Source organism: Dama dama, chromosome 9 (assembly GCF_033118175.1).
Source record: "Dama dama isolate Ldn47 chromosome 9, ASM3311817v1, whole genome shotgun sequence".
NCBI classification, from domain to species: Eukaryota; Metazoa; Chordata; class Mammalia; order Artiodactyla; family Cervidae; genus Dama; species Dama dama.
In genome coordinates, this window is record NC_083689.1 from 64,685,378 (window position 1) to 64,711,424 (window position 26,047).

At 44.0% G+C, this 26,047-nt stretch overlaps 2 protein-coding genes across 5 annotated transcripts in view; one reads left to right on the plus strand and one right to left on the minus strand.

The window, feature by feature from the left end:
• GM2A (ganglioside GM2 activator) lies at window positions 1–24,331 on the plus strand. 4 transcript variants are annotated; one of them, XM_061151772.1, is made up of 4 exons: window positions 1–179; window positions 5,818–5,970; window positions 11,902–12,084; window positions 24,107–24,331. In XM_061151772.1, the coding sequence occupies exons 1-4, from the start codon at window positions 90–92 to the stop codon at window positions 24,149–24,151; spliced, it is 471 nt and encodes a 156-aa protein (XP_061007755.1). In that variant the 5' UTR covers window positions 1–89; the 3' UTR covers window positions 24,152–24,331. The 4 variants fall into 4 exon arrangements, with proteins under 4 accessions (XP_061007755.1, XP_061007757.1, XP_061007754.1 ...); XM_061151774.1 differs by lacking the exon at window positions 24,107–24,331 and adding an exon at window positions 23,721–24,100; XM_061151771.1 differs by lacking the exon at window positions 24,107–24,331 and adding an exon at window positions 12,424–14,007 and having other exon boundaries at window positions 2–179; window positions 5,821–5,970.
• Window positions 24,197–26,047, minus strand: part of SLC36A3 (solute carrier family 36 member 3) — a 23,881-nt gene continuing 22,030 nt past the window's right edge. Inside the window, exon 10 of the mRNA XM_061152252.1 lies at window positions 24,197–24,589. Within this exon, the coding sequence (XP_061008235.1) occupies window positions 24,321–24,589 (269 nt within the window). The 3' untranslated portion in view covers window positions 24,197–24,320. The remainder of the gene's footprint in view (window positions 24,590–26,047) is intronic.

Sequence of the window (26,047 nt, forward strand, 5' to 3'; positions counted from 1 at the left end):
AGCTTTGCATAACCAATACGGGCATGTATTTAACAGAGTCGTCGCCTCCACGAACCTGCAGTTAACCAGGCGAGGACCCACCCTTTACGATGAGCCCATTGTTGCTGGCTCCCTTCCTGTTCTCTCTGGGCTTGCTTCTTGCCGGCCCAGCCTTTCCTGCACGCATTCTCCAGAACCGGGTGAGTGCTCTCTCCTTTAGGAGGCTGCTGCCAGCATCCCTGCCGAGCTCGGGTTGTGCGGCTTAGGGTGGGATAAGGAGGTGGCCTCTCCGGTCTCTAGAATTACTTTTTTGCAGTAAAACTTCCCAAAGCCACTAATCGTGGGACTCTGAGTGGGTCCTTTTTTCTCTCTGCGCGTTTCAGTTGGGTTTAGGTTTCCCTGTCTGGACAGAGGGTGGGCTATAAGGCCTTGCTCTGCTCCAGATTGTTTTGGAAGGATTAATCTCACTATCTCCTGTACTCTCCTGTCCTCTTTCCAAATGTCTGAGTGAAATTTTGTAGAATTGCAAGACCAATTCTCTACTCCCAGGTCCAGAGGCTTAGCCCCATTTACATGTCCCCTCTTTTACCCCATGAGAAGGCCTGGCACCCAACTGCTCCCCTCTGTACTTCTCTGAGGCGCTGCCTGTTCTGGTGGGTGGGTGGTTCTGAGAGGCTCTTCAGGCCAGAAGGTCCAGACTTGCTCCTCTGGCAACAAAGCTGCAGCCCTGCTCCTGGGCGTGAGTCATGGAGAGGCTCCAACCTACAAATTTCCCCCTTGTCTTCTCAGTCATGTGCTCCAGACCCTTGGGAAAGGGAAGTTCTGTCATTCTGAGTAGAGAAGCCTAATTCCATGGCCTCTGCTGCACAACTAGGGGTCAGACACTTGATATCTTTGGCATCAAAGAGAGAGGCCCAGCCTAGGTACCCTCCCTCCAGCCAGCTTGGAAATGTTTGTCAGAGCCAGGAATAGGGTGGTATGGGGGAAAGAGGAATAGGACTAGGAGGCTTTGCTTCTGATCCCTTCTCTGTCTCCTAATCCATGGGTTCCATAAGCCTTGGTCTCCTCATCTGTAAAATGGGCTTGATAATACCAGCCTGCCTTTCTCAGTGGTTGTGGATGAAGGGAAATGCTTCCCTGGATGGAAAAGCTCTTAAATCTTAAACTCAGAAAGTGATAGAAGCCAGTGTGCTCACCCTCCCCAGGGGCGAAGAGTCTATTTTGCCGATTGAATGGAGGAGCAAAGAGCTCTTGGCTTTATTGTCCTAGAGAATTCACAGTTAGTCCCTGAGTGTAGGTTGAGAATGTTTCTCTGAGCTCCAGATCTGACCACTATGGGGTAGAATCCAGCTAAGGCTGGAACTTCCCCTGTGTCCCTGCTCTCCTGCATATCTTGACTGTGAATGCCATCCCAGACCAGAGTGTCTTAGGTTGGCAGTTTTGGAGAGGCCATGAGACATCAGGGAGTTAAGCCACCTTACCCAGCCCCAGGGAGGATGGTGCTCATCTGAAATTCCACAGTAAGGGGTACTTCTTTCCATCCTTATCTTCTATCATCTGGGTTTTCTCTGGGTTCATGTGATTTGGAACCCTGACCCTGAGACCCTGGGCCACATGAAGGCTTGGGGTGACAGCAAGCAGTGGGCATCAGGAAACCAGTTTGAGTTTCAGTTCCTCTTCTAGCATTAACTGGGTCTCATGGCCCTAGGTTGTGGTGAGCCTTAGATAACAGGGGAGATAGTCTTGCCTCAGGTTGGGCATACAATAGGTGCTTAATAGACTCTCTGATACTGTCTGATATCATTTACTGTGCACACACTATGTGCTGTGTGTTGAGCCATATGCTTTTTTTCCCCTAATAAGCTTATTTTAGGGGAATAATTCTAGACTTATAGAAAAGTTGCAAAGAAAGTATAGAGGTCCCACATACCCCTCACTTGGTTTCCCCTGCTAACATCTTTTTACCACAGTGGGGCTTCTCCGGTGGCTCAGTGGTAAAGAAAGCACCTGTCAATGGAGGAGACGCAGGTTTGATCCCTGGGTCAGGAAGGTCCCCTGGAGGAGGGCATGGCAACCCACTCCAGTATTCTTGCCTGGAAAATCCCATGACAGAGGAGCCTGGCAGGCTACAGTCCATGGAGTCACAGAGTTGGACACAACTGAAGCAATTTAGTACGCACATACACATGCATTGGACTTCCCTGATGGCTCAGATGGTAAAGAGTATGCCTATAATGCAGGAGACCTGGGTTCAATCCTGGGTCGGGAAGATCCCCTGGAGAAAGAAATGGCAACCCACTGCAGTATTCTTGCCTGGAAAATCCCATGGATGGAGGAGCCTGGTAGGCTACAGTCCATGGGGTCGCAGAGAGTCGGACACAACGGAGCGACTTCACTTTCACACATGCATTACCATGGTACGTTTGTCAAGACTGAGAATCCAACAGAGGTACGTTCAGTTCAGTTCAGTTCAGTCGTTCAGTCGTGTCTGACTCTTTGCGACCCCATGAATTGCAGCACACCAGGCCTCCCTGTCCATCACCAACTCCCAGAGTTTACTCAAACTCATGTCCATTGAGTCAGTGATGTCATCCAGCCATCTCATCCTGTGTCGTCCCTTTCTCCTCCTGCCCCCAATCCCTCCCAGCATCAGGGTCTTTTCCAATGAGTCAACTCTTTGTATGAGGTGGCCAAAGTATTACCACTAGCTAAACTCCTAGACTTACATTTGGATTTTACCAGTTTTCCCACTGATGTCCGCTTTCGGTTCTAGGATCTAGTCTGGGGCACCACGTTGCATGTTGTCCTGTCGCTCCCGCCTCCTCTGGTCTGTGACAGTTGCTCAGTTGTGTGTTTTCACGGCTGTGACAGTGTTGAGGAGTTGGGACCTGGAGAATTTGTATACTTTGTTTACAAATGTCTCACTTACTGGAGTAGCCCTGTGAGAAGATGTAATTATGTCCACTTATTAGATGAGAAAATAGAGCCTCAAGAGGGATCACCTGACCCCTGTTCTCTGCTAGTGAGAGTGGCTGCAGTGTGGCTTTAATCCAGGTCTGTGACTTGCATCCATATTTCTGCATCCACAGCTATACCTTTGCCCTCTTCCATATGCTGCTTCTTCCCATATGTTAGGCTGGGCTGGGATGACAGATATCTGGTGCCAGGTCTGCCCTTAGTGGGCACTGCTAAGGCATCATACCTCCTTTTCCTGATGAGCCTGGACTTGGCTGCAGAATTCATTATGACATAAGCCTCTAGTCAAGTCATCGAGAAATCACTTTGTTAAGTCTCCCCAGGATGGGGGAAGGAGAAGCGGGACACTTTGGACACTTCAACCTGGAATCAATCCTCACGGTGAGTCAGGCTGCCTTGGTATCTGTGAGAGCAGCTCTAGAAAATGGCCAGTCTGCCTACCCACTCTCCAGCCCAACTCTTAGTCCCAGGCACTCTTTCATTTGCTATTGGCCTCCTAACTGGTCTCCTTACCAAACAGGACCCTCTGCAATCCATTCTCAACCATAAACCAGAGCAGGGCATTCTCCTACAATGGCATTCCATTGCATTTATAGGAAATCCAGCCTCCTGAGGATGACCTATGAGGTCTTGCATTTTTTTTTTTTTTTTAATTAGTTAGAGGCTAATTACTTCACAACATTTCAGTGGGTTTTGTCATACATTGATATGAATCAGCCATAGATTGGTCTTGCATTTATTAAATGACCCTGCCACCATTCTACCCTTATCTAGGTGCCTCGTCCATTATATCTAGCCCACTGGCCTTGTAGGGCCCAGAGCAGTTGAGTATCTTCCCAATGCAGGGCACATGTACCTTTGATCCTGTTCCCTCTGCCTGAACATTCTTTCAGTACATGCATGGCTGGCTCCTCATCTTACAGGATTATCCCTTCTCAGCACCCTATTTAAGTGACTCCTTTGTTACTCTTAACATGACCCTCTGTTTCATTTATGGCACCCAGAGATCATAGTGGGTAATATTTATTTACATTAGACTGTAAGCTCCTAACTGCAGGGCAGGCACATCTCTAATTGTTTACCTCTATGAATAGCACTTGGCTCTGGGCCTGTGATCATTGCTCCACAAATATCTGTGGAATGAACACTGAAGGAAACATTTGTTGGTACCTACCCTAAGGGGCTGTGGGGAACACAGGGATGAATCAGGCCTTTCTTAGTCACGGTCTGATGCTTCATTCCAAGGAACCGAAGCCCATTCCAGGAAGCCCAGGTAAAGGGAAGTTTATTCCAGGTATACAAGGAATCTCATGGAACTAATGGCAGGAAGCAGGGGCTGGGATGTCTAATGGCTATCATTTAGGGAGCCAGCTCATGCTTTGTGTCTGGCATTGGGTTATGAGCTTTATGTATTACATGCTGTCACCCTTGCAGCACTGAGTGTCACAGGTCTGAGAGGAAAGCAGAAATGACTCCACTTAAAAGATGATGATACTGCAGCTCCAAAGGGGAAACTGGCCTACAGAATCACATGATATGGTGGTCAAGCTAGGATTTCAAGCCATGTCTACTAACTAAAGCCTTGATGTACCCCATGTCTCACTCTAAAAACATGTTCTTGGCTACTCTCCTGCACTGCCTATTTAGATAGGGGGCAGGGGAAGGGGCAACTCTATCTGTTGTCTTTTCTACAGACCAGCAGAGCCCTTAGTTCTTGACCCTTTGACTTAGTCATGAGTCTGTGTTCTGGCTCCATCTTAAAGTTTATGACCCCATGACCGCTCAAAGCCCAAAATCCTCTGAGTGATTTTGCCTCTGTCTCACTCCCCAAATTGGAGGCAGAGAGAATTTCTCAGCCTAGTCTCTGTTAGGTATTGTCTTCTGGTCCACCTCCCTGTGGCTGCGTTGATGATGGAGGTTGACTTGGGGATGTGGGGACTGGCAGGTTTTCCTTCTAAGATGGGATGTGCATCAGGGGAATACTGAAAGTCTCTTGTAGATGGCTTACAGGGGGCTGGGAAAAGTGTGAGTGGGTGGGTGGAGCCTGCAGGGTGTGGGGAGTGTGGTTACAGACAGGGTTCCGTGGGTGGGGAGTCAGTGGTCATTTGTAGTTGGACATGATGGTGGAGTCAGGAATCAGGAGACCTCTTGGGGGATGTGGAGGAGGAGGAGGAGGATATGGCTCAGCAGAGGGGAGGGGGATGACTTGGGGTGTGGGACCAGGCAGGGCATGAGCAGTGGGATGGTAGTAAAAATGCACTGGTTAAGATTGGGAAGTTTCTTCACTAGGGATTGTTCATCAACAGGTGGCCCCCTGGGGATCTTTTCTTGTGTGTCCTAGTCCCTCTCTGAATTAACCGTCCCTCCTTGAGGGTGCAGTGTTCCATGCTGTTATGTTCCCCATTGTTTTGTGTTCCTTATTGTTCCTGGTCCTGGATTGGGCCCGAGGTGTGACATGAATCAGGTTCTGGGCATGGGCTGTAAAGGTGAATCCTCCAAAAACTTCCCTCTGAGAAGATGCCAAGACTAGCAGGAGAGGTGGGTGGAATAGGGAGGTGAGGGATCAGAGAAGGTGGATATGGCTAGTCTCCTATTCTGAAGTTCAGGGTCTGTGATATTGTCCTCTACAGTTCATGGCACACATTTGGGAGATTGTCTTTTAAGTCTTTTAGTTGAGTCCTGCCTACAAAATGGGTAGGACCAGAGTTATCCTAGGTTTACAGATGTGGAGTTGCAGATGAAGCTCAGAGCCAGCAGGTACCTCATCCATGGGCACATAGTCAGTAACCGCTCTGTTAATTCTTCTAACCTTTTGACAACTTTTTTCTTTCCTTGCTGCTATATTGTTCTTGGCTCTCCCAGCAGGGTAGCTTTTCCTGGGATAACTGCGATGCAGGGAAGGACCCTGCGGTGATCAACAGCCTGACTCTGGAACCTGACCCCATTGCCATTCCGGGGAACTTGACCATCAGTGCTGAGGCCAAGACCAGTGCTGTCCTCAGTGATCCTCTGAAGGTGAGCCCAGGGTCAGGGAGGCACTGGAAGGAAGGTGCTGTGGGCCAAGGGCAGGGCCCTGAGGCAGGTACACTCAGGGAACTTAATACTTTTGGAATCCTGGAATCCCAGAGTAGCAAAAACAACATAGATTTGCTTAAATGTCCTTTCATAAGTTTGCCTTTTGTATTTTTGTTTCAGAATAACCAGTTCATTCATGCTTGCTGCCTGTTTTGGGGGTGGCTATTTGTTTTCATACAAAACAACAGAGGCTTTCTGTGTATCCATGGCAATTCTATATATCATAGTCTTTTCCTCGTTGCTACCTTTATACCATATGCTTATATGCCTTCAGCCTGTCCTGGTGCAGATCTATTCTGGCACCAGTTTCCACTGGACTTTTTAAAAGGTTTTCTGATTTGGAATCTGTGTCCCTGAAACTGCCCTTTGACTTGGTTAATCACAGCCCCTACCTCATATGTTTCTGAGCTATTATTGAATTGTTAACATGGAGAGTGTTTTGCCCAGGGCCTGGCACACAGGACCAGCTCAGTACACATTTAGTCAGTTCAGTTCAGTCACTCAGTCGTGTCTGACTCTGCGACTCCATGGGCTGCAGCATGCCAGGCCTCCCTGTCCATCACCAACTCTCGGAGTTTACTCAAACTCATGTCCATTGAGTCAGTGATGCCATCCAACCATCTCATCCTCTGTTGTCCCCTTCTTCTCCTGTCACAATCTTTCCTAGCATCAGGGTCTTTTCCAGTGAGTCAGTACTTTGCATCAGGTAGCCAAAGTACTGGAGTTTCAGCTTCAACATCAGTCCTTCCAGTGAACATTCAGGACTGATTTCCTTTAGGATGGACTGGTTGGATCTCCTTGCTGTCCAAGAGACTCTCAAGAATCTTCTCCAACACCACAGTTCAAAAGATCAATTCTTCACCTTTCAGCTTTCTTTATAGTCCAACTCTCACATCCATACATGACTACTGGAAAAACGATAGCCTTGACTAGACAGACCTTTGTGGGCAAAGTAATGTCTCTTCTTTTTTAATATGCTGTCTAGGTTGGTCAAAACTTTTCTTCCAAGGAGTAAGCATCTTTTTATTTCATGGCTGCAGTCACCATCTGCAGTGATTTTGGAGCCCAAAAAAATAAAGTCAGCCACTGTTTCCACTGTCTCTCCGTCTATTTGCCATGAAGTGATGGGATGGGATGCCATGATCTTAGTTTTCTGAATGTTGAGCTTTAAGCCAGCTTTTTCACTCTCCTCTTTCACTTTCATCAAGAGGCTCTTTAGTTCTTCTTCACTTCCTGTCATAGGGTGGTGTCATCTGCATATCTGAGGTCATTGATATTTCTCCCAGCAATCTTGATTCCAGCCTGTGCTTCTTCCAGCCCAGCGTTTCTCATGATGTACTCTGCATAAAAGTTAAATAAGCAGGTGACAATATACAGACTTGATGTACTCCTTTTCCTACTTGGAACCAGTCTGTTGTTCCATGTCCAGTTCTAACCGTTGCTTCCTGACCTGCATACAGATTTCTCAAGAGGCAGGTCAGGTGGTCTGGTATTCCCTTTAAAGAATTCCCTTTAAAAATTCTCTTTAAGAATTTTCCACAGTTTATTGTGATCCACACAGTCAAAGGCTTTGGTGTAGTCAATAAAGCAGAAATAGATGTTTTTCTGCAATTCTCTTGCTTTTTTGATGATCCAACGTGTGTTGGCAAATTGATCTCTGGTTCCTCTGGCTTTTCTAAATCCAGCTTGAACATCTGGAAGTTCATAGTTCATGTACTGTTGAAGCCTGGCTTGGAGAATTTTGAGCATTACTTTGCTAGCGTGTGAGATGAATGCAGTTGTGCAGTAGTTCGAACATTCTTTGGCATTGCCTTTCTTTGGGACTGGAATGAAAACTGACTTTTTCCAGTCCAGTGCCATCGTGGTTATCTGGGTCAATAAAATCTTTTTTGTATCGTTCTTCTTGCTATCCTTGCCACCTCTTCTGAATATCTTCTGGTTTTGTTAGGTCCATTCCATTTCTGTCGTTTATTTTGCCTATCTTTGCATGAAATGGTCCCTTGGTATCTCTAATTTTCTTGAAGAGATCTCTAGTCTTTCCCATTCTATTGTTTTACTATTTCTTTGCATTGATCACTGAGGAAAGCTTTCTTATCTGTTTGCTATTCTTTGGAACTCTGCAATCAGATGGATATATCTTTCCTTTTCTCCTTTGCCTTTCACTTCTATTCTTTTCTCAACTATGTGTAAGGCCTCCTCAGACAACCATTTTGCCTTTTTCATTTCTTTTTTTTGAGGATGGTTTTGATTACTGCCTCCTGTACTGCCTCCTTGACCTCCATGGGGTCAAGAGTCGGACACGAGTAAGTGACTGAACTGAACTGATGACATATCTCATATAATTTATTGAATACTGTACTGAAATGAAAGCCAGAATGGTTGTCTGGGTGCAGAATGGTTTAAGTACATCAGCTTTTGTGATCACATGGCTGACTGGGAGCTGACTTCCTGCCATTGCTGAGCATCACAAGAAGAGAGAATAGTATTGTATATTGCTAGCCCTGAAAATGATCAAATTCCAAAACAAGAAGTACAGTTCCTACTGAATGTGTATTGCTTCTGCACATTGTAAAGTCGAAAAACTTTAAGTTGAGCCATGGTAAGTCTGTACTTTATTACCTGTCATAAATTTGGGCCATTGAACTTTTTAAAATTGGACTCAGATTCCCACTGTCCTTTCCCTTTCTTCTACGTTTCTCTTATATAATGTATATGCTTCTGATTTGCTTCCTTTATCTTTGCATAGGGTATATACATACTCCTTATTAAATGAAAGCCTCTCAGTACTTTTGTTGGAGAAAAGGTGATAAGCCTCTTTTTACGGATAAGGGACACTGAGGCTCAGAGAAGGATGTAACTTGCCCCAGGTCAAGGCTGGTGTCCTTATCTAATGTTTCCTTATTCTACTATTTTTCATTCTATTCCTTATTCCTTATTCTACTCTTTCTGGCAGGGAAGTAGAATTAGTGTTTGAAGTTTAGCAGGGGAGTACCCCAGGACTTTCCTCTTATCAGCAAAAACCCTGCCTAGGAGAGCTGCCCAGACTTAAGCCTGAAGGGCTCTTAAGGTCAATGACTTCCCTCCTTGTTACTGGGACCCAGAGAAGAGTGACTGGTCCAGGCTCTGCAGCCTACTAGTGGTAAGAGAGACACTTCCTCCTTGTCCTTGCTGAAGTAAAATTTCTTCAGTCAAAAGTTCCATTTGGAACCTGGATGAATTTGATGCCAACTGCTAGTCAAAGCTTTGGTTTTTCCAGTAGTCATGTATGTGAGAGTAGGACTATAAAGAAAGCTGAGCGCTGAAGAATTGATGCTTTTGAACTGTGGTGTTGAAGAAGACTCTTGAGAGTCCCTTGGACTGCAAGGAGACCCAACCAGGCCATCCTTAAATCAGTCCTGAATATTCATTGTAAGGACTGATGCTGAAGTTGAAACTCCAATACTTTGGCCACCTGATGCGAAGAACTGGCTCACTAGAAAAGACCCTGATGCTGGGAAAGATTGAAGGCGGGAGGAGAAGGGGACAACAGAGGATGAGATGGTTGGATGACATCACTGACTTGATGGACATGATTTTGAGTAAGCTCCCGGAGTTGGTGATGGACAGGGAAACCTGGCGTGCTGCAGTCCATGGGGTCGCAAATAGTCAGACACAACTGACTGAACTAACTGACTGCAATTTTTAGAAGTCAGATGCCCCAGATTCTGTGAGCCATGGGCAAGACTGGAGTCTGTCCAGGAATGCCTTTTTCTTTTGATGTGTTCCACAGGGTTTGGCATAATTTAGAACTCCCTTCTTGGAGCTCTCAAGTTCCAGTGTCTGAGACCTTGGTTTCCCCATCCTCAGGAGTGGTAAATTGCCACCATATTTGGCATGTACACTTATTTCAGGCTTTTAGACACGTGGTGTTTAGGCCTGATGGGTTAGCTTTCTTCTCACTCTAAAGTCTTGTACCTGCAGTGCCTCTGCCTGAGCCCTGTGTTTGAGGTGTAAGTGCCTCTCCCCTGTCTCATCAAATGGCCCCCTTCAAATCCCATTTTGTAGATGAGAGAATGGAGACAGAAGAAATTCCCCAAGGGTACCACACTAGGGCTTCCCTGTTGGCTCAGATGGTAAAGAATCCACCTGTAATACAGAAGACCTGGGTTCAATCCCTGGGCTGGGAAGATCCCCTGGAGGAGGGCATGGCAACCCACCCCAGTATTCTTGCCTGGAGAACCCCATAGACAGAGAATCCCATGGACCGAGGAGCCTGGTGGACTACAGTCCATAGGGTTGCAAAGAGTCAGATACAACTGAGCGACTAAGCACACACCATACTAGGAGGTGGCTGAAGTAGCATTCACTTCCGAGCCCTTGGCTCTTCTAGGGAAAGGGTTCATTGAAGCAGGCTTGGCAGGAGAGGAGAGAGTTGGGCTGGGAGGGCGCTGTGTGTGACTGGGGGTGGGGGTAATATGTGGGGCAGCAGAGTGGGAGGAGGCACATTTGAGTCTGTCCACTCAGGATACACAGTGCATGGACTGCTCCGTCCTGGACCTGGGTAGTTGGAATGCTGAGTCCAGAGCCTGGAGAGCCAGCCTGAGCCCTGCAGGCTCAAGGGAAATAAATGCCTGTCCAGGACTTGCCTCTTAGAAATGGAAGTCCTGGATCAAGTGAGCCTGGAGGCTGGGATTCATAGAATGCTGTGATGTTACATCTGTGAGTGATTTCCTGCCGTAACACCCACAGAGAATCAGACTTCTGCCCTTTGCTGACAGTTTTCTCTGATACTCTGGGGGGATGTGAGAACATGGTCCCTAAGGGACAACTCGTCTGGCTCTTAGGCAGCTAATACTTAGTGAATGCTTAGCGCATGCCAGGCACAACTGGTCAGCCCCAGCCTCCAGAAGGGGAGCAGAATCATGGCCGTGTGGAGGTGTGCAGCACTCGGAGGTCTCCTCACCCAGCTTCTCTCTGGGTTCAGGAAGTCCTCCAGCTTCCTCAACTGGGTCTAGGACCCCACCTCTTCCTGAAGTAGTTCCATCCCTTGTGACCTCACTAAGATTGTTAAGATCTTCCTCATACCAACCCCCAAAGTGGTCTCCCTGTAAATTCTTTTCTGTCTTCTATGGCTGCATGGAGGAAATAGGATCCAGGAATAGCAAATAGGTTTCATCTTGGTAAGCAACTCTAGTCAGCTGGTGGTAGCTGCCTGAGGTCCTAGGAAGGAAAAGGTTCTGAAGCCAAGACTGGGCTTGGAGGGGAAGTCTAGAAGCAATGCCATAGTTAGCCAATTAGCAGTTACATGAAAGTTCATTTCTCCTTCAACCAATGGATACTGCTGCTGTTGCTGCTAAGTCACGTCAGTCGTGTCCAACTCTGTGCGACCCCATAGATGGCAGCCCACCAGGCTCCCCCGTCCCTGGGATTCTCCAGGCAAGAACACTGGAGTGGGTTGCCATTTCCTTCTCCAATGCATGAAAGTGAAAAGGGAAAGAGAAGTCACTCAGTCATGTCCGACTCTTAGCGACCCCATGGACCACAGCCTACCAGGCTCCTCCGTCCATGGGATTTTCCAGGCAAGAGTACTGGAGTGGGTTGCCATTGCCTTCTCTGAACCAATGGGTAGTACATACCTAAAGAATGCTAAGATGATGTGTTCAGTGCAGGGGGAAAACCAAGTCACATTTGATTATTAATGGCCTGCCGTGGGCACAGGAAAGGATAATATTGGGGCATGTGCCACAATATTGTCATTTCTGGATCAGAGTATTGCCAAGATCCCATCCAATTAAAAACTCTGTGTTAAAAGAAAATGCTGACCTCTGAAAGAGGCAGAGGAACTGGTTCGTCTGCCTTGGAATTGTACATTTTCTCCAACTCTCTCACCAGGTGGAATTAACTGTGGAGAAGCACATAGCTGGCTTCTGGGTCAAAATCCCATGTGTGGACAACATTGGTAGCTGCACCTATGACAACTTCTGTAATATGCTTGAAATGTTAATTCCCATTGAGGAACCCTGCCCGGAACCACTGCACACCTATGGGCTTCCCTGTCACTGTCCCTTCAAAGAAGTAAGTACAGGGAGGGGAGAGCATTTCCGCATGACTGGAGTAGAGACGTGGCACTGGGAGACATTCTCTTGCAGACCTGGACATCTGTGGGTGTAAATTGACCCGATTTATCCTGAATCACTTACCTTTTGGGGGCCTCGGTTTATCCATCTGTGAAATGGGACACTTGATGCTCGATCTGACCTCCAGTGCCCTTCTGCTATCACATTCCATGCTCTACAGGACCCTTCGGAGAGTGGGAAGAGGGGCAGTTTGCAGCTGCAAACTTAAGAGGTCACTCCAGGAGAGAGTCCCATCTGTAGGCTCCCACTGACCTGCAGTCCATTGGCTTTCCCACAGGGCGCCTACTCACTGCCCAAGTCTGACTTCATGCTGCCAGACCTGGAGTTGCCCAGCTGGCTCAGCACGGGGAACTACCGCCTGCAGACCATCCTGAGCAACAGCGGGAAGCGACTGGCTTGTGTCAATATCTCTGCCTCCCTTAAAGGCAAATAAGGTGGCACCTGCCACTGCAGAATGAAGAGGGTGTGAGGAAGGCATCCTCTTCCTCTGTCTTACATTGGTCAAGGCCAGATTCTACTCTCTGTCCTTCCTCAAGCCCTTTTCTACAATGATGATGTTCCCCCGCTGAAAGTCATCTTATACCACCTACAGAGTTTTTAACTGTGGGCCAGCAGCCCTGACCTAAGGGAGGATGAGCCTGGTGGTTTTTGACAGCCCAGGACACCTACTGGGGTGGCTGCTGCACTTTCAGCCTCACTCCCATGGCTTTCTAAGAGCTTAACTCATTTTCTAAGGAGGCTAACATGTTTTATGACCCCCACGTTCAGAGTGACCCAATCTTGGTCTCCTGAAGTACCTTTATGATTTTTCTCATTGATTTTTTATGTGTGTCACTGACCTAAAAGCAGACTGAAAGTACTAACAGTTTTCATTTTACTCCCACTCCCTCTTATAAGGAAGGGTCTGAAGGAGGTGATCTAAATCTATTCCTCTGTTAACTTCTATAATTTAGTGTTCTTTTTCTAGACTTGCCCAGTTAACACTGGGGTATAGTGTATCCTGGAGAGGCAGGGCATGTGGAAGAACAACTGAGAATGCTCTGTGTATTTAAGATAGTCTGCAAATTCAGGTGCTTTCAGGGCAAAGCGTGGGACATCTGTGAGTGATGAGGGCCACGAGAAGCATGTTGTTTCCAGGCATATCTTGCCTTTGTATAACAGCACTAATCTAAGGCAGCTGCTGCCCCATCTCGGGCTGGGGCTCTAATCAGGAATGTGGAGGCTGGGTTGAGCTGGAAAGGGTACTTCCAGTCTGTAGGGTCAGTTGCTGTCCAGTTATTGCCAGTGAGTTCCACAGGAGACTGTGGGCCCAGCATTACCAAATATTCTCAACATTTTTCCCCTCAAGAGGCCAGAAATCCAGACTTTTATATGAAATCCATTTTTAAATATTGACAGTGAATTTTTTTTTTTAAACACTGCACAGGCAGAAGGGGCCAAACAGACTTGTCAGTAGGGAAATCTGGCTCATGCGAGGCCAGTTCATGGCTTTGGATGTAAGAACACGCATGCCCTGTCCTTTTAACCTTGAGACAACTCCAGCACTGTTTCTCCTTCTGTGGGGCCGAATCCATAGTGCCTGAGCTGGCAGGCTCCTCTGATGCTGGGGGAGTAAGGTGGCCTCAGAGCTAGGAGCTCAGGGCCTCCTGCCCTGGCCCAGAGTGTTGTCAGGGTGAGGAAGGCAGAGCCTGAAGAGGTGGCCCCACCAGCAGCCATTCTGTGGAGCAGGGATCCATGATGAGAGGTGGACTTATATTAGGTGCCTGGGTTTGTTCATCATCCTGTCCTCCTATGACCAGCCTCAGGTTCGGGGCTCACACGAAGCCTGGAATGGTAATAAATCTTTTTGACTTGCTGAGAATTCCTGCTTTGTTGTGGCTGCATATTTTTTCCCACTGATCACATCTCAGGATTTCCAGAGCTCGTGTACTGGGTTGTTCCTGCTAGGAGAGTTTATAGCAGCGGGACGAGAGCTGAAGCAATGCCAGGGACTGACTCTTCTGTTTGTCTTGTGTGCTGCTTAGTACCTCTGCTTCGTTCTGTCCTAGCACCACCCAGCTTCCTCGTTTGCTTTTTTGACCTGCCCCCTCACAGTATGGCCTCTCCAGCCTTTATTTCCCCTCCTGGATCTTTGGGCGTTATTCTCACAGACATTTTAGTTCACATCCTTGCACGGAAGGACGTTCAGTAGCTTGGTTAGTCTTTGTGTATGCTGTGCTTTCAGCTCAGATGCTCCTCCAAGTCTTGTTGAGGGGTGGCGAATGGTGAGAATCTCAAATCACAGAGCAAAGTGAACTTTTTAACAAATGGTGCCGAGCCAAATGGAAAGCCATTTGGAAAAAAGTTGAAATTGGATCCATACTTAATGCCATAGGAAAGAATAAACCTCAAATGAGTCCAGGGTCTAAGTATTAAAAATGAACCCATACAAATACTAAAAAGAAACATGGGTGAAATGTCCAGAGAAAATAAACACTGATAAAGTTGACTGCATAAGAAAGAATGTGCTTGGCAAAAGACACAGTCAAAAGACTGGAAGAAAATATTTATAGCACATAACACAGACAAAAGGTTAATAATATTCCTACTATAAAGAATGAAGTAAGTATCAAGGGATCAAAAACCTGATAGAAAAATTGCGAAAATAAATGAACAGATAAACTCTCACATAAAGATATAAAAATGAACCTTAAACATAATAAGATATATAAACTCACTTCAAAATCAGAAAAATGTAAATTGAAACAATATTAACATAACATTTGTCAATTTCCTGGGTTGATCAGAAAATAAGCACACTACCACAAACCACTAGGCAGGGCTGTGTGGAAAAAGGTCCCCTCAAACATAACTGGTAGGAATACAGACGTTCAGTCCTTCATGAGGGGACTTTGTCAGTGTTACTGTTCATGTAGGCTTCCCTGGTGGCTCAGAAGGTAAAGAACCCGCCTGCAATGCAGGAAAACCAGGTTCAATCGCTGTGTCAGGAAAACCCCCTGGAGAAGGGAATGGTAACCCACTCCAGTATTCTTGCCTGGAGAATCCCATGAACAGAGGAGCTTGACGGGCTACAGTCCAAGGGTTGCAAAGAGTTGGACACGACTGAGTGACTAAACACACACACACTGTTCATGTAAGAAAAATATACATGTGTCTGCTCATATGTACATGAGGAAAAATGAGCTGGAAACTAATGAACTGGTTATTTACAGAGAGCGGAAAGAAGAGGGAAATGATAACAGGGTATAAAGGATGAAGAGGATGGGATGCTTCTGAGTATATCTTGTATATCTGACTCTTAGAACCATAATAATGTTTCTGAGTCCCAAATCATAGAAAAAGCAGGAGATAAGGGAAATTCAACATGGAATATAAACAGTAACAAATATATTTCAAATGAATAATACAACAACACTGAAGTGGGTGGGAAAACAAAGTTATAGTATTTTGATGGGGTACTGTAAAGCAACAGAAAAAAGGAACTGCATACAAATACTGTATATACTATAGTTTGTTTTTCACAGGAATAGCATTAGCAATTCTAAAAGTATTTCCTGTGTATATTAGGACTGAGAAAATAAATACGGATAATGAGAGCATGGGGCATACTGAAAGGACACAGGAACCAACTGGAGGGAGCTCTCAGTGGCCAAGTCTTGGGCAACTTGAGCAAGAAAATAAATAATGACAGTAATAGGTTATAATCCTTTGAATGAAAACAAACATCCATGAGTCTGTATACAACAGAATCCCAACTAAATGTAGAAGGAATAAGAAAAAATCATTAGGTAAATGCCACTGTCAGTATTGTTGCAGATAAGGAACATCTATGGATGCTAAAATTATTGGATAAATGTATAATGAGAAACAGGATTTTGCACAGTCTCAAGACATCTCCTCACAGGATACAATTACAAAGGGGGAAATGTAATGGTGGAGAAACCTGGCAGACAACACTTACAAGTGATCCAAGTTAACATCACCAGTAAGTAATGATGTCATGCACCTCCCAATCTGGTACACTGATAAAGGACAGTGACATTTCTCTGGTATTGCCCAAAATGTGTAATCTCAACTTTATCACAAGAAAGATCACACAAACCTAAATTGAGAAACACTACAAAAGAACTGGCCAGTCCTCTTCAAAAATGTCAGGGCCATGAACAGTGAGGAAAGACTAAGGAGCAGTCACAGATCAGAAGAGAAGAGGAACTGTGAGATCTCGGATTAGATGCTGGATTAAAAAAAGAATCAGAAATAGGATTTCACCAGGGTTAATAATTGTGCTATGTTTGGGTAAGATGTTAACATTAGTGAAAGTTAGGTGATTTAAAGTTCTTTCAAAATAAAAAAGCTATGACAAACCTAGACAGCATATTGAAAATCAGAGACATCACTTTGCTGACAAAGGTCCATATAGTCAAAGCTATGGTTTTTCCAGTAGTCATGTATGAATGTGAGAGTTGGATCATAAAGAAGGCTGAGTGCCGAAGAACTGATGCTTTCAAACTGTGGTGTTAGAGAAGACTTTTGAGAGTCCTTGAACAGGAAGGAGATCAAACCAGTCAATCCTAAAAGAAATCTACCTTGAATATTCATTGGAAGGACTGATGCTGAAGCTGAAGCTCCAATGCTTCGGCCACCTGATGCGAAGAGCCGACTAATTGGAAAAGACCCTGATGCTGGGAAAGATTGAGGGCAAGAGAAGAGGGTGACAGAGGATGAGGTGGTGTGATGGCATCATCGACTCAGTAGGTATGAGTTTGAGCAAACTCTGGGAGATAGTGAAGGACAGGGAAGCCTGGAGTGCTGCAGTTTATGGGGTCACAAAGAGACACAACTTAGTGACTGAACAACAGTAACAACAATAAGATAAAAAGTTGTAAAAATATATTGCAGAAGTTTCTCCATGACAACTGAGAAGTGTTACAAAACAGAAGCTTATCAGGGCTTGCAGAGTCTGGGTCAGTGGGTGAAGTCAGGGAGGGTTTTCCTGAGGAAGTGATAACAGATCTGACAAATGAGTAGAAGTTAAGCAGGTAGAGACAGGAGGCAAGAGTTCCAAGTGGAGGAAACAGTATATGTATAGGCCCTGAAGCAAGGTGAAGCTGCTTTCTGGAGACTGGACAGAGGTGGGTGCAGCTGGAGGGAAAAGGTGCCAGAAGCAGCGAGAGAGGTAGGGGAAGAGCAGATCACAGGGCCTGTGGTTCACGTGTGAGTCTCCCTGACCAGCAAGTCCAACTTTTAAAGTTATGGTCCACTTGAATATTTTTCCTTAAGAGGGTCATATCACTGTAATTTCACTTCCAAGAGGTGTCAGCATGCCAGAGGTTCTGCTCTCCCCACTGCCCAGGCTTTTTTTTTTAACCTTTAATCTTAGACCAGGGAATTGCTTGAGGAGATCCTATGTGGGTTTGAGTTAGGCACTGTGTCTGGATGCTGTCTGCTAGTAACAAATCTCGTGACTCCTTAAGAGTGTTGCCTGTCAGTTTCATTCCTGGGGTCACAGTGGCTTATAAATCACTCATGTCACTTGTGTTGACTTGGGAGCCAACTCTTGATGCTTCAGTTTCTGATGGACAGCTTCCACTGCCACCCCCATGCAGGGCTCATGTTGCTTAGCAATCTCAATCTGTGTTCTATAGCCATCTCAACCCTCTCATTCCTCTTTCTTTCTGTCAATGGGCTTGTTAAAGATCCAAATTCAGCTTTTCCTTAAAATGGTTCTGTGTAACATTCCCCTCAAAGCCCCAACCATAGTCCATCTCAGTCATGTTAAGATGAATCATGTTCTTGGAGACAAGAAATGCAGTGGGAAATGATTCTGAAGTTTCTGGGGGTCAGAAATCCTCCTATAGCCTCTGTATCCTCCCAAATATCTCTATTCCAACGAGATAGAGGTCCCAGTTTTTGCCAAGGAAGCACATGGTAGCAGAAAATTCACTACACATTGCTGAAATTGGAAAGGCCAATTTGGGTCCTAACAGTGATCTCAGAGTGCTGGCTGCAATCAGAAACTGCTCTGTACCAGTCATATGGTGGCCTGAGTCTCGTTATCTGGTAACTTACTTCCCTAATCTGAATTTGCATATCATTCTATTCTGCACTCAAACCTTAGTGCCAGGGTTGGCTACCCACCATCTGCAGACTGTTCAGTGCTACAAGGAGCAGAAATTCTTGCATTCATTTTTCCAGAGGTTCTTTTGCAACCCAGAGTCTATTAGTTTCATGGAGTTTGCGATTGCTCGTAAAGTTGCATGCAAAATTTAGTATGTATATAGGTGAGTTGTAAGGAAGGGGGATCCATGGCTTTCATTAGCTTCAACAATGTGTATGACCCCTCCAAAAGTTATAAACCACTGTCATATTTGAATTTTATTGTTCTGTATTCTATAGTAAGGCTTCTATATGTGCCATAAAGCCTTACCTGCTCTAGGCTCATGGTCTGGGTCCCCAAAGAGCAAAGATTTTATTATTGGCATATATTAATAGCTTTCTTACATCTTGATAGGATGGTCCTCTGTACCTCCTCTTCCTTCATGATGCCATAGCTACCTCACATCTCCAAGAGGTTGTTCTTGACATCTGACCATTGCTAAATGAAGGCGCATAGCAGGGTGAGAACTCTGCCAACTCCAGCTGGGATTCCTGTTATTTAGGCCATGGACCCAATCATCAAATGGAAGGCAAGGCTGAAAAGTGATGTTACCTAGAAATACTCATTATTCTGTAGATTTATGCTTTGCATACTTTTCTGTACAATAATATAGTTCGCTACAAAATGTTTTTAAGAAGTGGTGCTTCCATTAGAGTGAAACAGATCATTAAAAGTTTTCCTCACAAGAAGTTTCTTTAGTTATAAAATCAACACATTATTGTTAAAAATGTAACAACACAGGTAAGAAAAAGAAACAGCATAGGACTCCCCTGGTGGCCCAGTGGTTAAGAATCCAACTTGCAATGCAGGGAACATAGGTTCGATCCTGGGTCCAGGAACTGAGATCCCATGTGCCACAGGGCAACTAACCCCATGTGCCACAACTTCTGAAGCCCATGGGCCCGTGCTCTGCAACAAGGGAAGCCACCATAGATGAGAAGCCTGCACACAACTAGAGAGTGGCTCCCACTTGCCACAACTAGAGAAAGCCCATGCATGCAGCAATGAAGACCCAGAGCAGCCAAAAATAAATAAATGTATGCCCCCAAAACTCACCCAAAAACAAAACCATCACCAACAAAAACCTATAAAATTTCACTCATAATTGAACCCACTTGGAGAAAATTCCTGTAACATTTTACAGGGTTGGCCACAAAGTTTGTTCAGGTTTTTCTATAACATCTTCAGAAAAATGGGAATGAATTATTTTGCAAACCCAAATATGTTGCACATATCCTTCAAAACTATTTGACTATATGCATACATGCTTTTTAAAAAAGAACCAAAATGGCATCAGGTTTCACATTCTAGTTTTAACAGATATATAATGAAACTTATTTATTGTACAACTGAATAAAATTTGACATATATACACACCTGGGAAACCATCCTCACAGTCAAAATAGTGAACATATTATCCATCACTTCTGAAAGTTTCCTTATGCCCATGCTCACCTCTCTCACCTTCAAGGAACCTGATTTTCTTTCTGTCCCTACAGGTTAGGTTGCTTTTTTTTTTTTTTTTTTAATGAATAGAATGATACAATTTGCCACCAGCCAATGCAGGGAATGCAAGTTCGATCCCTGGTCCGGTAAGATCCCACATACTGTGGACCAGCTAAGCCTGTGCTCCACAACTACTGAAGCCTGTGCACTCCAGAGCCTGTGCTACACGAGAAGTCACCAAAATGAGAAGCCCAAGTGCCTCACACAAAAGAGCAGCCCCTGCCCACCACAACTAGAGAAAGCCTGTGAAGTAATGAAGAACCAGCACAGCCAAAAATAAAGATTCATCCACGTTATTGTGTGGATTGACAGTTTGTTCCTATTTATCACTGAATTGTACTCCAGGGCTTGGATACACCACAGTTTATCCATTCACTTGTTGATGGACATTTGGGTGGTTTCGTTTTTGCTACTGTAAATACAGTTACCATAAACATGTGGGTACGTCTTTTTTTTTTTTGGCTGTGCTGTACAGCTTGCAGGATCCTACTCCTCAACCAGGGGTTGAACCTGTGCCTTTGGCAGTGAAAGCATGGAGTCCTAACCACTAGACTGCTAGGAAATTCCTTTTACAAGTCTTTTTATAGGTGGAAAATCCCTTTCCTTTCAGGTAAATATCTTGAGATAGAATAGTTGGATTATATGGTAGGTGTGTCGAACTTTCTTAAGAAACTACCAAACTGTTTGCCAAAGTGGTTGCACCATGTCTATCCACAGTATATGGGAGTTCCAGTTCCTCTACATCCTTGATGAGTATGCTCAGTCTTAAAAATTTTAGTCATTCTAATGGGTATACAGTAGTACCATGTATGGTTCTAATTTTAATTTCCCTTAATATTAATGATGTTGGGACATCTCTTCAATGCTTATTCACCATCCGTGTATATTTTTTTTTGGTGAAGAATGCATTCATATTCTTTGCCCATTAAAAAAAGTTGTTTCCTAATTGTTCAGCTTTAAGAGTTCTTTATATACTCTGAATGTAAGTATCTCATTAAACACAAGCTGCTCAAAGATCTTCTCCCAGATGGTGACTTTTCCTCCTATACTCTTAACAGCACCTTTTGAAGAATAAAGATTTCAATTTTGATGGAGTTCACTTTAGTAATTTCTTCTTTTATGGGTTGTGCTTTTGGTATTATATCTAAGAAAGATCTTAGCCAAAGGGTTACAACATTTTTCTCTCCTATATTTTCTTCTAACAATTTTTAAGTTTTACATTTACGTTTAGAGCTAAGATACATTTTAAGTTGATTTTTTTATATGTGATGTAAAGTATGGATCCAAGTTTGTTTGTTTTTTTTTTTTTGGTGGAGGGGATCACAAAGATTTCCAATTCTTGCACACAACTTCCTTGAAAAGGTGATCCTTTTTCTACTACCTTGCCTTTTCTTCTGAATCTTTGTCAAAAATAAGTTGCCCACATATGTGTAGAGTTATTTCTGGACTCTCTATTCTTTCCACTGAACCATTTGTCAATTTTGGTGCCAACACCATGCAGTTGTTTTTTGGTTTGGTTTTGGGCACACTGCATGGCATGTGGGATCTTAGTTCCTTGACCAGGAATTGAACGTATGCATTGGAAGCACAGAGTCATAACCACTGGATCACCAGGGAAGTCCCAACACCATGCAGTTTGGATTACAGTAGCTCTGCTATAATTTTTTAAATCAAACAGTGTAAGCTCTTCAACCTTGCTCTTTTTCAAGAAATATTTTGGCAATTCTAAATTTCTTTGCATTTCCATGTGAATTTAAAAATCAGTTGGCTAAGTTATAAAAAATTAAAATACCTTGCTGAATTTGATGACAATTGACATCTTAACTATAATGTGTCTTATGAGCTATGAATGAGGTATATCTCCCCATTTTTTTTGCTGTTCAGTCACTAAGTCATGTCCAACTCTTTGAGACCCCATGGAGCACGCCAAGACTTCCTGTCCTTCATCATCTCCCTGAGTTTGCTCAAACTCATCTCCATTGAGTCAATGATGCCATCCAACTATCTCATCCTCTGTCGCCCTCTTCTCTTGCCCTCAATCTTTCCCAGCATCAGGGTCTTTTGCAAAGAGTCAGCTCTTCTCATCAGGTGGCCGAAGTACTGGAGCTTCAGTTTCAGCATCAGTCCTTCCAACGAATATTCAGGACTGATTTTCTTTAGGATTGACTGGTTTGATCTCCTTCCTGTCCAAGGGACCCTTTAAGAGTCTTCTCCAGCACCAGTTTGAAAGCATCAATTCTTCAGCACTCAGCCTTCTTTATGGTCCCAACTCTCACATCCGCACATGACTACTAGAAAAACCATAGCTTTGACTATATGGATCTTTGTCGGCAAAGTGATGTCTCTGCTTTTGAATATGCTGTCTAGGTTTGTCATAGCTTTTCTTCCAAGGAGCAAGTGTCTTTTAGTTTTGTGGCTGCAGTCACCATCCGCAATGATTTTGGAGCCCAAGAAAATAAAATCTGTCACTGTTTCCACTTTTCTCCCATCTATTCGCCATGAAGTAATGGGACTGAATGGGGCTTAATTTCCTTTAGCAGTATTTTATAGATCTTGGTGTACATATGTTTCGCATCTTTCATCACAATTAACCCAGACTATTGCATGTTTTTGGTGCTTTTGTAAGTGCAGTTTCTAATTGTTCCCAGTCACAAATTTTCAAATAATACACCAACCCTCTATTCCTGGGATAAACCCCACTTGGTCATGATGTACTATTCTTTTAATATATTGCTGAATTTGATTTGCTAAAATTTTATTTAGCATTTTTACATCTATGTTCATGAAGAATTTTGTTCTGTAGCTTTATTTTCTTGCAATGTCTTTGCCTAGCTTTGGTTCACATAGTGTTTTAAACCAGCTTTTAAAAACTGATAAATCACAAGTATATCATAGGCATTTTAATGTTGTATTTTGCAATGTTTGGGGGGCATCACAGCATTTTATTTTGGATGAATCATAGTTTAACCTAATGTTGGATATTTGTTTCCAACTCTTTACTGTTATAAACAATGCATTCAGGGACTTCCCTGGTGGTCCAGTGGTTAAGAGTAAGCCTGCTAATGCAGGGGATATGGGTTCAATCCCTGGTCCAGGAAGATTCCACATGCCATGGGGCAACTAAAGCCATGTGCCACAGATACTGAGCCAGCACTCTGGAAAACATGAGCTGCAACTGCTGAGTCTGCATGCCACAACTACAGAAGCCCATGTGCCTTTAGAGCCTGTGCTCTGCAATGAGAGAAGCCACTACAATGAGAAGCCTGCACACCACAACTAGAGAAAGCCCGTGTACAACAACAAAGACTCGGTGCTGTTAAAAATAAAATAATAAAATTAAAATTAAAAAAAATTTTTTTAAAATGCATACATTTTTGAAAACATAAAAGATTCTTAAGATAAACCCCTGGAAGTGAAATTAGTGGGTCAGAGGGCTATGCATTTTAAGACATATATTGTAAAACTTCCCTCCAGAAAAGTCATAAAAATGTGTTCTGCCATCTTCAGAATATAAGATTGTCTGTTTTTCCAAACCCTTACCAAAAGTAAGTATTATTTTTAAAAGGTCAGTAGTCCTTGTACATGATGAAATCCTGTCACACAAACTGCTCAGTCTCTTTAGCCTAAATCAGCTCTAAGTGGTCTTAAGGTACGTGAGAAGGTAGGATGGGTTGGGGAGGGAGAGGGGTCAGAGAGAGAGAGGAAGATGAAAAGAAAGAGAGAGCTGATATCCTTCTAAGTAGGAAAGTCATTTGTAATGAAAGATTGCTAAGAAATGTTTTTATCCCTTAATTTACTTTTGGGATCCCATATCTCCAGGGCAACAGGGTAACTTGCTGATGGAAAGCCCTTCAATTTTCACACATGTGGTTAAAGGATAAGTCCATTTCTTTTTTTTTTTTTTCTTTCAGAATGTCAGAGCTGGAAGAGCCCTTAATAGCCAATCAGTCTAATCCTTCATTTCAAAGAATGTGAAAATGAGATGGAGAGGGGGAGAAACTTGCTCAAGATCCCACAGGAAATCAGTGGCAGAGCCAATGGCTAGACAAAATTACTACTAAGTTCTATTTTTGTTCTGTGACTCTTCACTTAGAACCATATCTAGAAACCACAGAAACTCGTCTTCACCCAACATTCTTTTCTAAACCTGATACTTCAAGGGCAGGATAGAGAGAATAACTGCTTTCGCATTTATATTTATGCTTGGTCTGTTTCAAGGATGTGGGCAAATGACATCCTTTTTCCCATTAAATGAGGCAGATAATAATGAGTGGTTGAATGTGGTTTTGGTTCACAGGTACAAAAGGCCTCCAGAGAAATCCAAAATCCAGAAAAGACATAGCCTGAAAGGTACCAGTACTGACTTGTATCATCTACATTTCTCTTGGAAAGATAAAGAAGCCACTAATTAATATAGAGATGCTGGGGTTTGATGAATGTATATAACATCCACAACAGAAGTCAAACTGGGAATGGGAATATGGGAGAACTATCAGAATAAAAATAGATAATTATGCATAAACACCTGTGGAGTTGGCTATGGAATGGTTGATGGGTTGGGTCAATTCATAGAGGGCTTGGTATGTTCCAAATACACACCCCAAAAGGCCCAGGATGCTGATCATGATGTCCTTCACAATGGTGATACAGTTCATGTCTTCAGGGTAAAAGGTGATGAGCTCCAGGAAGGGAGGGATGATGAGGGCCAGGGCACTGCTGCTCACGGAGCCCACCAGGGAGATGACCAGGTCCAGGCGGGGGATGAGGATGGCTGAGACACCTGTGGGGGGAGAAGAGGTTTAGAATCATGGAATGTTCCTTCAGGAAGGGAGCCCAGAAACAAACCATTTGTTTGGAGCCTTACAATTCCCAGACACCTGAGACACCGTCTGGAGAGGTGGGAAAGGAGCTCATTGTGAACTTGAGCAGCAGATCAAGCACTGTGGCTCTGGACTTACACGTCTGTTTTAACACCAATATACATGTTCTTCTTTCATGCTTTATCTATTGAGTTTTTCCACATATAATATTTATTGATAAGGATTCTCTATCACCCATCTGTAATGATCTTCTCATTGCAGAGTTGGGTAGGTCTAGAACTCTAGAGGGAATGGGTCATGCCCAAGGTCCCATACAGCTGAGATGAGAATCCAATGATATGCCCAACATAAGGCCCTTTCTACCCTACTAGGCTGCCTCTAATGTATGTGAAAGAACTTGGTACACTGTGTTTGATAAATGCTTGACCCATACTCAGACACCGCATCTACAGTCAAGTTGTACTGATTGACAGTCACGGTCTAGAAGCAAGGATGGATAAGCAATAAGAGATGGCTCTGCTGCTGTCAGGATCTCAACCACTGGTTTTCCTACTCTTAGAAGGAACCTGATAATAAAGGAAGACATGGAACATGCAGACAGCATTAGGTGGCTCACTCACTTTCTTTTTTCTTCCCATTAACATTCTTAGATTTCCATATTTTATAAATACAATGAACATGTATCATGGATTTTCAGGGGGGGGTGTCCAATTTTGATAATATTTGAATGAACAAATATATATATTAATAATTTATGCAATTTAACTTTACACAGCCATATGATTTTCTTATGAATAAATTAAGAAAAACCTCTTATGGAAAGCACTCAGACTAGCTTACTGGCTCTTGAAGAAAACAACACCTCTTTTTGAAGCTGCTATAGCACATCTAACCAAAGAACGAGACAGACTCATAGACTCTTACAGTTGAGAATCCATCACCTCTCTGATGGGTTGATCCTCATCCACAGCGCCACTTCATTAGACATTTAATAAATTACTTACTGGAGGAGGAACAGAGAAAAGTCAGTGTCTGTTCTTTAGAAGAGCTCATGCAGATAGCACAGAGAGAAGACATGCTCACAGAAAGCTATTATGCAATGTGGAGTGAAGGAGTGCTCTAGAAGGGTCAGATCTGGTCATGCTAACCCATTGCTCAGGGCCCTTCCATGGCTCCCCACTGCCTGATCTCCTTAGCACAAGGTCCCTTATGACTTGGATCTGCTTTGTGTCTTATCCTCCTCCATGCTTTCAGTTCTCTAAAGAAGCCATATGTAAGTACTGGCCTCCAATCTTTGCATACCCTGCTCCCTATATGTGGTACATTCTCTACTCCTCCCTGACTCTTAATTATCTTTAGGTCTTAATATTACGCCAGTGGAGAGGACTTCCTGACCTGGTTCAGGCTAAGTTATAGGA